Source organism: Syngnathus scovelli, chromosome 19, assembly GCF_024217435.2.
Source record: "Syngnathus scovelli strain Florida chromosome 19, RoL_Ssco_1.2, whole genome shotgun sequence".
Lineage (NCBI taxonomy): Eukaryota > Metazoa > Chordata > Actinopteri > Syngnathiformes > Syngnathidae > Syngnathus > Syngnathus scovelli.
Window position 1 is genome coordinate 602476 of NC_090865.1, and position 14017 is coordinate 616492.

The 14017-nt window shown below is 42.9% G+C and overlaps 3 protein-coding genes across 4 annotated transcripts; all 3 read right to left on the bottom strand.

The window, feature by feature from the left end:
- Positions 1-1201: 1201 nt before the first annotated feature.
- Positions 1202-3650, bottom strand: dnajc8 (DnaJ (Hsp40) homolog, subfamily C, member 8). Its single transcript, XM_049750679.1, has 9 exons — positions 3520-3650; positions 3009-3110; positions 2878-2934; positions 2716-2782; positions 2508-2602; positions 2035-2106; positions 1856-1947; positions 1708-1783; positions 1202-1624 (listed from the first exon to the last, which is right to left on the bottom strand). The coding sequence occupies exons 1-9, from the start codon at positions 3586-3588 to the stop codon at positions 1505-1507; spliced, it is 750 nt and encodes a 249-aa protein (XP_049606636.1). The 5' UTR covers positions 3589-3650; the 3' UTR covers positions 1202-1504.
- A 206-nt stretch (positions 3651-3856) lies between these two features.
- LOC125986795 (heterogeneous nuclear ribonucleoprotein R) lies at positions 3857-10823 on the bottom strand. Of its 2 annotated transcripts, XM_049750678.1 has the most exons (16): positions 10645-10823; positions 9784-9944; positions 9598-9716; positions 9403-9510; positions 9191-9304; positions 8835-9011; positions 8533-8668; positions 8223-8428; positions 7976-8125; positions 7788-7909; positions 7146-7687; positions 5274-5336; positions 4705-4843; positions 4522-4585; positions 4360-4415; positions 3857-4243 (listed from the first exon to the last, which is right to left on the bottom strand). In XM_049750678.1, exons 2-12 carry the CDS (start codon positions 9938-9940, stop codon positions 5287-5289), a joined length of 1881 nt encoding a protein of 626 aa, XP_049606635.1. In that variant the 5' UTR covers positions 9941-9944; positions 10645-10823; the 3' UTR covers positions 3857-4243; positions 4360-4415; positions 4522-4585; positions 4705-4843; positions 5274-5286. The 2 variants fall into 2 exon arrangements, with proteins under 2 accessions (XP_049606635.1, XP_049606634.1); XM_049750677.2 differs by lacking the exons at positions 3857-4243; positions 4360-4415; positions 4522-4585; positions 4705-4843; positions 5274-5336 and having other exon boundaries at positions 6073-7687.
- A 151-nt stretch (positions 10824-10974) lies between these two features.
- On the bottom strand, positions 10975-12204 carry atp5if1a (ATP synthase inhibitory factor subunit 1a). Its single transcript, XM_049750680.2, has 3 exons — positions 12013-12204; positions 11297-11409; positions 10975-11220 (listed from the first exon to the last, which is right to left on the bottom strand). The coding sequence occupies exons 1-3, from the start codon at positions 12082-12084 to the stop codon at positions 11079-11081; spliced, it is 327 nt and encodes a 108-aa protein (XP_049606637.1). The 5' UTR covers positions 12085-12204; the 3' UTR covers positions 10975-11078.
- Positions 12205-14017: the final 1813 nt, after the last annotated feature.

The following is a 14017-nucleotide window of genomic DNA, read 5'->3' on the forward strand; positions in this document are numbered from 1 at the left end:
AACGTTGTCACACTGAATCATTTTTCTCATTGACTTGTTCAAACTGTCCAAGTATGCGTTAGTCACGGTGACGCCAATATTGGCCTATATATTGACATGATTTTATTTTGGACTATAATATCTGAAAATTGTGGTGGATTTAATTTGTTCTTTTCAGCATTAATTGAGCATAAGTTTTATTTACCTAACAAAAAACATTTAACTTTTTCTTTTTTAAAACACACTACGTTCTGATATTTTAATTTATGACTAGGGCTTTACGAATATCTTTTCAAAAGTAGTCAACATTATTCGCTGATAAACTGCAAAATCGGCTGTCTCCTATAGTGTTGGCTCGTGAGTGAACGATTCGTTCAAAAGAACGAATGTTTTCAGTGAACGAGAGTGAACGAATCACTTCCTACAGTGATTCGTTCTTGTTTCAGTTCATATGACTTCAACCAGTAGGTGTCGGCAATGCGCATCGAAGCTGGTGTTTGTCCGAAAACGCCACGGCCGCGGCGCATGCGCAGTTCGCTGTTCTAAGAAGTTCATGACTTTAACCAGTAGGGGTCAGGAATGCCCATTGAAGCTGGTGCCACCTCGCCGTAAAACAAAACGAAGAAGAAACGGTACGGTATGGCACGGTACGCAAACTGGAAAGGGTCAATGGTGGTGGTGGGGGGGGGGGAATGGATTTGATGTGCTCCATGACAAGCCGCTCAAAGCACTTCATGATGATGGGCGTCAGTGCCACGGGGCGGTAGTCATTGAAGCAGGACGGTGCTGGTTTCTTGACAACATGTACCTCAGTGAGGACGCTCACTCCACAGGCTGGCCCCCCATTCAAAATGGGAACATGTTTTTGAGAGGACCAATGGCGCATTTTTCCTTTTTCTCTCAGCCGTGTCGTCCCAAGCGTCTCCACGATGCACGTGGCCGTCAAGGATTGCGTGGCCCTTTTTGTCTACTCCTTCACTTTTATAAAATCATTGCTAATCATTTTTCCTACATGCAGAAAACAACCACAAGCAGCCTCAAAAAAGGAGGATTCTCTCTTTGGAGCTTTCCACGGCCTCAGTCTGGATGGTGTGATGGGTGGCGCGAATTCGTCCGCCGCCGCCGCCGCTACTAATGCAGCAGGGGGAGAGCAGTGCAGCGTCATGTGAACCACCCAAAAGCACTTTTAATGACACCACGAGTCAAAGAAGAGGACTAAAGGTTCCACTTATCTGGCTTACTGTCATTTATTTCAAGACAAATGCCAAAATAACTAGATGACATTTAATGCAGCGTTGGAAGTAGCTGCCAAAATGGACAGAGTTACAGATGGGCATAAAAGGGAACTTTTATCTTCTGAATATAAAAAAAAAATTCCAAGATATGGACGATGCATTATTTACTTACATGAGGTGATAGGATCCGAAAAATTGGCTGAGAACAAAAAAACAACTGCTGGGGCATATAAAGGAGGGAACGGTATGGAAAACAGCAGATTTAAAGTTAATGAAGTCCTGGTTGTCAGTCACTCCCTTTGCTCCATCTTTACTTTGGGTGGCTTGAGGAAGGACCTGTTCTTCTTTTCTTTGCTCTTGCCTTTAGCCTGGAACGTTCTCCAACTGTCCACACGGCCATCTCTCGTTTCCTGTGGAGTGTTTTGACACCGTGACCAGAATGCTAAAACAACTGAAAAGCAACAAAAATAGCACGATCAAAGAGTAAATTGACCTCAAAATTTTTCTGCCATTCCCTATCTCGTTTTGCTTTTTCTGCTGCTTCAATTTCTTCCTCTCGTGCCCTTTTCCTGCAGAAGAGAACACAAGAATATCCCAATTCTTTTTTTTTTTCTTTCTGGCTTGCACCACCGAGTACTTACCTTTCATGCATGTCCTTTGCTTCTCTTTCTTTTCTTTTGATGGCAAGCTCAGCAAAGAGTTTCATGGTCTGCTTATACACTGCTTGCTTGAACTGGTGGAGGAAAGAGTAAATCACTTACGGACTGGACTGCCACATAAAACCAGAACCAGCGTTGATTTGAACATAGCAAACACTTACTAGTTCCGGGTCATCCTCTTCTACTATCTGAGCTTTCCCTTCCTTTTTTAACTGTTTCTTTTTCTCTTTTACCTGTAGTGAGTGTGCAAAAAAATAACAATCATCAGGACACGTTTAGGTACATCAGAAGTAGGTCGGCACATTCAAAGCGACATTGCAAAGTAGTCCAATTCAATTTTCAAATTGCAAAACAAAACCTGTTTGCTTCATTCAGGTCAGTTGCTAAGCTTCATTTTCATACTGTGTGTGTGTGTTCTTTCTAACTGATCTAATGAATAATCTTGTCAATAAAAGTTTAAGACATGAAATAAATCGTACGTGATGTTTGAGTTGCTAACAAATCTTTGTCATTTAACATTGTAAATAAAAGGCACGAAATGAGTCTTGTATAACGTTTGAGTTGATAAGAAATGTATCACTTAACATTTAGTACCTCCCTGAAATAGTTGCCATTCATATTGATGCGCACTCACCATGTGCTCCACATATTCCCTTCCTGCCTGAATGACATCTAAAGCCCTCTTCTTCTGCTCTGGATCCTGAAGAAGTTTGTATGCCTTGTCCACAGCTAGAAACAACCCAAAACACAAGTTAGTGTCAGTGACCAAATGACACTATCAGAGGTACGTGCAACCCAAAAGCCACGAGATGAAAAGGTGAAACACCTCAAAGCGTGCATACCTTCAAACGCTTGCTGTGCTCTGTCTGCATCATCCTGATTTTTATCCGGGTGGACTAGAATGGATAACTGGAGTGATAAAGGGAGTCCCAGTTAGGAAGACACTACTTTATGGACGAAATAGTACAATCAAATCTAACCCATAACTTCAGTGTTTTGCTTACCGCTCTGAATCGTTTCTTTAAGTCAATATCTGTTGCATCTGGATCGATTTGCAGCACCTAAGCATGCAAATTACCAAATTGTCAAAGAATTTGTGAAGGATCTCAGAAGAGAAAACATAGGAAATGTTTACCTCGAACGGGTTGAGATTGAAGTAGGACGAGCCAGGCCTGAGCAGTCGATCTATCTGCTGCTTGGACGTTAACACTGAGTCTCTTTTCTCGATCTGCTTCACCTGCGAGATACATTCAAATGCGTGCTTATATTACTAAGTCGCTCTATAAAGAGCCAAAAAATAATGACAAAATGCCTTTCCTCCCTCCCAAATGTCCCTCATTTCCAACGCTTGAGCAAAGAGTCATCGATCAAACAAGGTTGCTCTGCATCATTTCCTTACAGACTGATCGCACCACAATGATTACAAAACAGTGCGCGATTATTATGTATTCATGAATCGGATTTGAGGTGTTGAAACGTTAAAACGAAAGGCTACTCCATCGTTAGCATTGTTTAGCTTGGCGCTAGCCGACATTCACGTATGCACGCGCGGCCCCGTGCAGCTACAAAAAGCGGCAAATGCTTCATTTGATCAAGAGAAAGACAAGAAGAAAAAAAAAAGCTCCAGTCAACCGGCTTAACCGTACCTCCGAGTAAAAGTTTTGAAATAGATCATCGGACGGAGCTTGAGAAGACTCGCCACCGCTCGCCGCCATCTTGACATCAATTGACGTTGGACGTAAAGTGTCACGTGACCACGTCGCTCACGCCCATACGGGCCACATATAGCGTTCGCAAAAAGTACACGGAAAATGCATGTTTAGCATATTGCGTGAATTCAGTTTCGAAAAAGATAATATATTATCTCATTTAAAAGGTCAATTACATGGAAATGGAAACATTATGCCCTATGTAGTATATCACGCAAACGCGTTGTTTTCATGGCCTACAATTGTTTCCCATTCATAAAAAAACGAGCAATACTTTACGACTGCTGCATGAATATATTTGAGTGATTTTGAATTTTAATAAGTTTGCATTGTCTAAAACTTGCCATAGGAAAGGTAGGGTCATAAACCAAAGGTACTAGGCACGTAGGCATGTGAATGCCATGGTTAGCAATATCAGCCCAATTGATTTTAGTTTAAAAATGTTTTGTCAGTAAGAGCTACACAATACAAGACTGCCTACTTAAGATCTTGCTTGACCTTGTACAATGAATAGGAACCCAATTAAGACATACATTTGTAATCAAATGTATTTAAAAAGATGACAGCACTTTGCAGAAGTGCTTGAATGACATCGTGGCGCTCCTGATTATCGCTGGCGACCACTCGAGGGTAAACACCGGCCGGGTAGGCTCCAGCCAGCCTGGGAGGATACATAATGAAGACAAGCAGTGAAAAAAATTGGAATTTGCTTTGTTCAGAAAAGATTACATTCAGTGTAACACAAAGCCACATCACTCGCCATAGATTTTTTCTTACCGATGCAGTCATTTAGTGGCCTATACATCGTCATGAAGTAGGATACTTTGTGGAGTCTATATTACACAGAGGTGGGGGGGGGAATGCATCAACACATTTAATATTTGTATTGATTCATTAATGTCTCATGCTGTGTTGAACGTTCATTTCAGCACATCTTACCCGTTAGTCCCTTCAGTTTGTTCAAACTCCTCAATGTGACTTCAGAAGCTTCTGCTCCTATTGCCTGGTGACAAAAGGCACAGAAACAAAGACAATTCGATTTCAAAAACAGAATCCTTATGAACACAATATATGTTCATGATGCGCGCCAATTCGGGCTCCATCGACTGACTGCAAGCTTACCTGTGTGGTTTAACTTGCACAGCCCACTTGTGCCACCTTGTGGCCTTTTAGCGTAAAATCACAGCTGTGCGTCCAAATCCATTGTTTCAACGGGACTCCATTTGAGCCACAATGTCATCGCGAATCCCAAGTGAGAAAACTAAGCAAATGCAAAAAGAGCATATTCAGGTCACATTTAGTTCATAAAATCATGACATACCCGGAAGTAAAGACGCACGGTAAATGCAGCATCACATGAAAGAAAGAATGCTGAAGAAGCGGTGCTGAAGGAACAGCTCCCTTAGCGGCAAAAGACAGAAAAGGCACCTCAGCCCGCCCCACATCGTAAGCGTGTCAGTCGCTCAGCAAGGCCCTTATTTGTAGGTACTTACCATGAGCTGGAGATGGACATTAACAAGAATGAAGCTTTTCATTGGTTAGCAAAAGAATCAATTGAGCGGTCATTTTCAACACAGCAATACAAGCCCCAGGAAGCGAAAGACAGCAGTAAGGAAAAGGGGGAAGAAAACAAGCATAATGATGGCCAGTCATCACAATAAGGTACAGGAGGGGAGACTAGGAGAGCTCACCCTTGAGTACCGTTCAGGGGAGTTCTTCACTCTCGTGGCGGCGCTCTCTCAACGCTCCTCCACCTGGGCAGGTTGGAATAAGAGGACAGTCACGTAAAACTAAAGACATGATGGACAACCGCAGTCACGAAAAGGCAAACAAGTGCACTGTTTATAAGGAAGCTGTCAATTTGAACCCTTTGGAGCGGTCATTTCCTTGGAGTCTTCAAAGGGAGCGGAGGAACCGATAAGCAGATTTGAAGGTTCAATCAATATGGATGACAAATGCTTTAATGCATGAAAATGATCAACACGCGCATTTGCCCCGTACCATTGTGTGGACAGATCGATGTACAGATCTTAGGGGGCAGGGGAGGGGCAGGTGACCTCTATGAGAAAGATTTCTCTGCAGATGATTGTAGACGTTTGCATTTCACAGCGAGCGTCACTAAAGTCCCCTTCAAAGGCACATGCTGCTTTATTAGTTTGCACATGGACCTGGGCAAAATTTGGCCTTTTCTGACTGTCCCTATGGCAAGAAGCGTGTGTGTCGATCATCCACTGTACATCCATGCACACAAGAGACTTGGAGCGTTTGCTACTGCTGCGACAATAAGAATTGTGAGCACAAAGATTGAGTGCAGTAATAAAGGGTTGCTTTAATAATTGCATCCAAACACAAGTGTCCGGGTGCGCGGACCAATTGCAGCCTTCTGATTCTCCTTGAGGCAAACCAATTTGAAGATCTTCTTCCCAATGTGAGAATTGAACTTGTGCGGCTGAATGGAAAAAGACTGAATTTGAGAATTTGACAATTGACTGATTGAGTCTCAGCGGAGTTTTATTGAAACGGAACAAACGTAGAGGTTATAAATACAAGTAACATCAGAGAACAAATTGCTATGGGTCGGCTCTTATGGTAAGCCGAAGCAAATTCGATTTGGGCAATTTGAAAGAAAACAAGAAATGATGGTGTCGGTTTAAAAAAGAAATCATCACAATTTGACGCTCTCTAGAAATGCTAAGCATACACTTACAAAATGTCGATTTCCTCCTGTGTGGATTCTTTTCTCCACCTTTGCAAAAAAACCAAAAATGAAGTCTGAAGCTCTAACCAGAAGCATTTATATACAAGCAAGTCCCTAAGCAACTATGATGCTTCAAATACATCAGGCACGTATGCAGCAGACACAGCGGACAACCTCGCATTGCACCTGCTACCGTCACTTTTTCGTTTTAATGGACACACTCCGTTCCAGCCTGAAGGCGCAGGAGATTTTGTCGCGTCCGTGTGTGTGTGTAGTGTTGTAAATTCACTTGGTTCAAATGGAAGGATATTCTTACGGCTGTGTCCTGCCACTTGCATGCCTAGCGTATTTTTGCCACAAGAAGCACAAATAAAGGGAGTACAAGAGGGGGAGGGACACGGACACAAATGTCCTGCGAGCCAATGTCTTTTTTTTTCTTCTATGTTTTGTCAAACTACTCACAATGAATGTCCACTTTGGGTAATGTTCAGTTAGCTTTTAGGTCATCAGGAAGAAAAAGTAACAATATACATGGCTTAATGTTGATTTTGTTGTTGTTGTTGTAATTATTCACTACAACTTAAATTTCACTCATTCTGCAGCCTTTCCAAGTACCTGTAATTCATAATAATTTCAAGCCAATTCTGGGGGCTTTTCCTCCTTGAACGACAAACAGATTTGTAACTAACGAGGGGTAAAGAATAAAAAGTCAATCAATCAACAAATATGGCCAATCAATTTTTTTGTTGTTGTTGTTGTTGTTGTTGCCGTCACATAGCCCAAATCTTGTGGTGTCTTTACTTCCACTGCTGCCCATAAGAATCCTGTGAAAACTCCATGGTGTCATTACTGTAACCATAGTTACCGGAATAGTCGGCCCCTTGCTGCAGGGGCTGCTGGGCGATGGGTTGGGACCCCCAGTTCTGCTGGTTGTTGGTCTGGCGGCGCTTGGAGTCAGGCTGGTTGAACACATCGGCCTTCCTCTTGCCTCCGACGTTCCCCCCGCGATTGCCGCGGGCCCCACGTGGCCCGCGGCCCCTTTGTGGCTGGAACGGGGTCCCCCGCCCTCCTCGGCTGCCCCTCGGCGCTCCCAGGGGCGGCCCTCTCTGGGAGTAGCCCCCCCTGCCTCGGGCGGTGGGCACGCCACGGGCCCTGGATGGAGGGGCCCCGCCCCTGCTGGGACGGCTGCCGCGCCCCCTGCTGCTGTATACATCCTCATAGCCGCCGTAGTAAGGGTCTTCGTAGCCACCACGGTAGTCGTGATAGTCATAGCCATAGTAGTCATCGTAATACTCTTCGTAGCCGTAGTAATCTGACGGATAAGAATAGCCCCCACGGCCGCCACGACCTCTGCCACGCCCTTGGGGCGGCATGCGTGGAGGTGGGTAGTAATAGTAGTCGTCATACCTACAAAGACGCACTACGTTAGCTTTGTTATGGGCGTCAGTCGGCCGGGTCGCCAGACGTCGTCTTGGCTTTCCTCCCCGCCCCTGGCTCGCAGACTCACCCGGTAGTCCTGGAGGTCTGCCGAGCGGCTTGGCGCTCTTTCCTCTTCTTATCCGGGGGTTTGGCCAAGACTATCTCGATTTCATCGCCGCCGAGCTCCTTCCCGTTCATCTCATCCATAGCCTGTTGAGAATTCAATGAGCTCCTCTCCGAACAAAAACAGGGCAGGGCGTTGGAAGCACGTCTCACCTTCACTGCGGCATCCCTTTCTTCAAAATGAACAAAAGCGTAGTCTTTCAACTTCTTCACTCGCTCCAGCTTTCCAAACTGAGAGAAGGTTTTTTCAAGGAGCTCTTCGGTGACCGCTGTGGCTAGCTTCCTTACAAAGAGCACCTTTACCTGCGCCACACACACACACACACACATTGTGTTAGCACAACAACCAAATGATGACTTTCAATTTTAGTTGATAAACACTAGCAGTGAATGAACTCACCTTGGCCATGACTTCAGGGTCTGGCTCAGCGACAGGGTCAGCCCACTCCACCGTTACTGGATTCCCCCACACTTTGACCTTGCCGCTCATCAGGCGGCGACGGGCTTGCGCGGCAGACTTGTGGTCCTCGTATTCCAGGAAACAGAAGCCTCGGTTCTTCTTCTTATCGTCTGGCTGGTGGTACAGGATCACTTCTTGGAGACCCTCTGAAAGATTCAACCAAATTTATCGGCGTGAAGGCTAAGCCGGTAGCAATATAATATTTCATGCCATTCTTTGTTTGATCCTCATCTGTGACCTAGAAACAGACCTGTAACTTTGCCAAAGTCTTCCAATATACTTTCTCGAGTCTTGCTCTTTGGAATAGAGCCAACAAACAGCCGGTTGTTGGCAACCGATATGCACACTCCCAAGTACTTGCCAGGGCGGATTTCATAGTTATCACACTGGAACAAACAAAAAAAGTCAATAAATGGGTAACATTGACAAACAACATATTCAAAAGTGAGTACCTACTACTATTGCAGGAAGACTAATTGCTCTAAGTTGCACCTCGGTGCTAAATGGTTCGACATGTCCCAAAGCGTGCAGATTTGCAAGCTCAATACTTACGAGCTTCACAGCCTTTTGTGCGTCGTCCTTATTGCAGAACGTGATGAAGGCGTAACCTCTATTCTGACCAGAGAGCGGGTCCATCATTAACCTGAGATCCCAGATGGGGCCAGCGGACTCAAAGAGAGGAACCAGTTCATCTTCGTACAAGTCCCTCGGGATCTTGCCCACAAACACCTGACGACGCAAAAACACTAGAGTTTCAACACGTTTGGCAATAACAATGCAGCCATTGTTGAATCACTTAAGTCAAAGATTCCCAAAGGTTGTACAGGAATTTGACTGCGGACTGATTTCATTGATCATTTTTCTATTGTTGTCATACTGATTGGCATCTGTTTTTTGAGTGTATTTACCTCTGTGCCAATCCCCGGTTGTAGTCCATTGAAAACCTTCTCGGGTGGGGGGCCTCCATATTTCCTCTGCCCTGTGGTGACATCCAAAGTGTATCCTGTCTGCTCCAAAAGAGCCTGATGTTGAAGCAAAGAGAAAACATTTACCAAATTGCATACAGTTTATATGAAGAAGAAGAAGAAGAAAAAAAAAGCCCCTAGGGTCAGTGCCATACCTTTATTTTTGTCTCATCTGGCCCTTTGGTGGACTCTTGTACTTTGCTACCTTGCTTCTCTCTCTGTCGGTACGTTTTCATCACACCACAAAGGAAAGCGCTTTTATTCTAGGAGGAAAAAGGAGACCATCAATAAAGCACATTGATATGAAAGACATTAGCAGTGGCCATAATTAGCATTATATATATCATTACCTGTACGTGAGATAGGTCACTCTCTCTGAACTGCTGCAGCACAGCAAGGGCTCCCTCCTCGCTGAACTCCCGTAGAGCATCGATGGCCCTCTCGTCCAATTCAGCATAAGCTACCAAGCCTTTCGTTCCGACAGCAAAATGAGTTCCATCACACTTGGAAAATGTAATACCAAGACGGTAGCTCACCTGTCTGAAAGATGTTATCGAGATTTTCAGCAACATTTTGTGAGAGTCCCGCGTTAATGAGTGTCTGGTAGTTCTCTGTGAGTGGTCCTGTAACCTCCATGGGTTCTTCTTCCTCCTTCGGCAGGGCAGAACTACCGTTCACCTCAGCGGCAGCCATTCTCCTAATTCAAAGTCAATCGTATAATTGATTCAAGCACAAGCTTGGTGTGATGGAGGCACTTGCTACTTACCAACTATAATTGTCACATACAAAAGAAGGTTTTCAAGCCACTGCAAAGCGTTTTAGTACTGTAGTTTGAAACACCTAGAACTAAACATACTTGCAACTACTTACATAGGACAGAATTATGAGTTTTGTAATCGGTATTTGCCAAAGTACCGCTTTATCTTAAATTGCAGTGGTGGTTCAGCTAAAAGCACAGCATCGTTAATAAAGACGTTCATATGTGCTTCATAGGCATTTGAGAGCAAACGAATAATATTTGTAAATATTGCTACAAGTACGTTCCATTAGGCATTTCGGTATTGGGTTTCTTTAGCAAGGGAAACTCGCGTCCCGCCCCCTCGCACACAGCATGCTAGCTAACTAACTACTAAGATGAATAACGCTCAATTATGATGATATCACAAGACTTGTGGCCACAACATGATACCAGTTGTTTAAAAGGACACCCGCATTGTGTCCAAATGTAAAAAAAACATGCACGTTTGACACCATAGGTTAGCTTAGCTTACGACGTAGCTACTGGCTAGCTAGCTAGCTAAAGATGCAGCAGGAAGGCCGCGCCGTGCAAACATATCTTCAACATCAAACATACACGAGCGGTTAAAGCAGCAAATAAAACAGTTAGCAACACTTACCAGCCTGATTCTGTAAACTAACAAAAGTGCGTTTTGAACAGTAGAACAACTAAAGTCTCCGGTTAGAGGCTAAACGAAATAATAAGAAAAATGTTTTTGTGTCGAACCCACGAGACTAATTTCCAGACAGCAAGTCTCGTCGTCGCTGAGCGAGAACAACGACATGTGGAAATCTCGCGATAACGGATTGAAAATATAACCTTCGAGGGGCGTGTCTGTTCTCGTCCGCGTTTGCAAAACAACGTTATTAGACAATGATTGTGCTTTCACTGTGTGGTTCGATGACAATTAAAGAGCAAAATACTTAGAAGGAACAACTATGATTCCAAATAAGCATAAGAAACCGTCCCATGCAGTTTCACTTTATTGGTCGGATTTGCATTGAAAATAATGGGGTAGATCAATCACTATTTGATCATTATTGTGATGATGGCTCAGTCATCATGTTTGAGCTTTCTAATCTTTCCCCTATGACGGTCAATCTCCTTTTGTAGGCGCTCAATCTCCTTTTTGTGGTGATCAATCTCTTCTGTGTGGTGTTTCCTCAGCGCTTCCATCTGCTCCTTCTCCTTTTGTCTACGGTCGGACGGGACATGGGGTCAACCGCTAGCGAGAAACCACGAGAAAGGGATTCGATGAGACGGGGTGTCACCTGAAGTACCGCTCCTCTTCTGCTGCTTCTCGTTTTCCAAAGGCACCTCCTGCTTCCCTCACAGAGCCTCCTCCACCTCCACCTTTCCCTGCTCCCTTTCCTAACTCACCCAGCTGGAATAAGAAGATTGGGTTAACAACAACAACAACAACAACAACAACAACAACACATTCCATTTCTAGGATGTTCATGCAACAAATAAAAGGCAAACTTTCAAAATAGCTGGTGTTTTGTTGCTATATCGCCTACTCAGCAATGATATTGCCTTCATATTTTGTTATAGCTACCTCATTAGTGATTGCAGTACAAACTCAACGTTTGTGTGCTTATAAATAGAGCTCGAACCCTTTTTTTTGGGTGGAGGCTGTTTTGAATAATAAAACTGCCACGCCTTTACATTATGTAATGCATTTTTAGGAAAGCACTTTTGTTTGGCTCTCACGCCTGTCGACTTTCACCCATTAGGTCAGTGACATTTGTCAATGTTGAAACATCGTGTAGTATTTGTTGGCTTGATGCCAGCAGATCCACAGTAACACGAAGTGTCTGAAATACTTTTACATTGGGGCGTGTAATCCAATTTTACATTGTAATAACAACATGTGTATTGCTCGAGTTGGCCCTGGGGTCAAAGTTCCCAGGTTGGTTGAAAACCATTAGCAGGCTAATGCTAACAAGCGTAACTGTCATTACGTCAACAGTCCAGCACGCTTTACCTGATCTGATGCCATTCTAATCTGAGGAGAGATGCAGCCCCTCACGTTCAACCTTAACAGAAGCCGTGACATATTGCTTGATGCCGTAGAAAGATGTTGCCACGTACCGATCGGGCTTCTAAATGCCCGTTATCCCTCCTTGGGTGGGGAATATGCGGAAATTTGCGGGCACATCTGGGCGGAAGTAGGCGTGTTGCTGCCGCTGTCAGGCCAGGGTGAGAACTGCAACATGAAGAATAAATGAACATTACAAAACAAATATTATATATATATATATATATATATATATATATATATATATATATATATATATATATATATATATATATATATATATATATATATATATATATATATATATATATATATATATAATATTATATTATTGTTATAACAACAAAAAACTAAAAGCAAAAGCAAAGAAAAAAAAGAAAAACACAAGCACACATAACCAAACACGTTTCAAGAGAAAAAAAAACAGTAACTTAAAAACAAAATAAACAAAACAACCAAAAATAAATGTAAGAGAAATTGGGAAAACAATATTTTAAACAAAAACAAATCATGACAACAAATCGTTTAAAAAACAGTGCAAACATGGTAGTAACAGCCTTGCAACAAATGGTGGCAGTATACCAGTAAAGATGGACAATCACTATGTTCTGGAGTGAATAAACGATAAACATGTATCATTCATATATGCCATGTTCATCTTTGTTTTTTGACTTTCGAATCATTCAACAAGATTAAATGTTTTACTTGAAACATCTATTCCAAATATTTTTTTTCCCAGCTATTGTCCTTGATTTAATGTATGTAATAGATGTAAGCGTAAGAACAAATGGCTACTGATGCTTTTGAAACTATCAATAGCCACTAAATATAAAGAAAGGACTTTTTTTTTAATTTCCTACTATAGAGAGCATTAGTCACGAATGCCTAAACAATGGATGTGTACATTTAAGCAGAATTTTTGGGTGAGGAAAAACACCAGCCCACACGCTGCTTTGTGGGTTTTGTGCATAATATTCTACAGTCATTTGCAGACATCCGGTCCACAGGGTAAAAAGCGACCAGTTACCTGGAATCCTTTCACCTCAGCTGCTCAAGTGTTGCCATAGGAAATAGTATCCTGGCAACTGTGCAAAGACAGAGTAAGGTCATGCGCACAGGATGAATTCCTTTTCCCAAGCTCTATTTGTCAAAACATTCTGTTAAATACAATATCATGTCCATGTAGCTACTATTCTAGTTCAACTATTTCCGGAGCATTACGCAGTACATATCGTATGAATAACTGTTCAAAAATCAAAATATAATTCATACCTCTGGGGAAGGGCATGGTCATATCTTTGCAAATTTCAAGGATTACACCACGATTGTGCTTTTCATGGAAGCAAAATGAAGAGTACACTTCCTGCATTTACAACTGCAAAATTTGTCATTCATTCATTCATTCATTCATTCATTCATTCATTCATTCATTCATTCATTCATTCATTCATTCATTCATTCATTCATTCGTTCATTCATTCATTCATTCATTCGTTCATTCGTTCATTCGTTCGTTCATTCGTTCATTCATTCATCTTCGGGGCCGCTTCATCCTCACTAGGGTCGCGGGGGTGTCATAGGTCGTCGGTAAGCGGGGTACACCCTGAAAACTAATAATATAAATATTAATATAATAAATGCAATATTTGTACACCCTGCTTTGTATTACATCTCTCCCCATTTCCCGTGCATGCCTTCAGCTCGAATGCTTTCAAGTCTATTGGCGTAACAGCCTCCAGAGTTGCCTGGACGTTGCCATGGCGACCATCAGTGCTGCTATCAGGGTTCATGCAGAGTCTTTGTTTTGTGAACACGCAAGGTCATTTTAGCCAAGGAACATCTGGCATACATTTTTTAACTGGAAGGTGGGCTGTAATTAAAGTCACGTAGTTTGCACTAAATAAGTCAGCCATGAAAGCTTCCAGCACTTCTGTCAGCTTCTGTCCAACAT

Coding starts and splice junctions, on each gene's coding strand:
- dnajc8 (XM_049750679.1), bottom strand. CDS start 3,588: ATGGCGGCGAGCGGTGGCGAGTCTTCTCAAGCTCCGTCCGATGATCTA. Junction 2,783..2,877: donor TAAAGAAACGATTCAGAGCG/GTAAGCAAAACA, acceptor TTATCACTCCAG/TTATCCATTCTAGTCCACCC. Junction 2,603..2,715: donor AGCACAGCAAGCGTTTGAAG/GTATGCACGCTT, acceptor GGTTGTTTCTAG/CTGTGGACAAGGCATACAAA.
- LOC125986795 (XM_049750677.2), bottom strand. CDS start 9,940: ATGGCTGCCGCTGAGGTGAACGGTAGTTCTGCCCTGCCGAAGGAGGAA. Junction 9,012..9,190: donor AACCGGGGATTGGCACAGAG/GTAAATACACTC, acceptor TTGCGTCGTCAG/GTGTTTGTGGGCAAGATCCC. Junction 8,669..8,834: donor CACAAAAGGCTGTGAAGCTC/GTAAGTATTGAG, acceptor TGTTTGTTCCAG/TGTGATAACTATGAAATCCG.
- atp5if1a (XM_049750680.2), bottom strand. CDS start 12,084: ATGTCACGGCTTCTGTTAAGGTTGAACGTGAGGGGCTGCATCTCTCCT. Junction 11,410..12,012: donor TTAGAATGGCATCAGATCAG/GTAAAGCGTGCT, acceptor TTCTTATTCCAG/CTGGGTGAGTTAGGAAAGGG. Junction 11,221..11,296: donor GAAGAGGAGCGGTACTTCAG/GTGACACCCCGT, acceptor GTCCGACCGTAG/ACAAAAGGAGAAGGAGCAGA.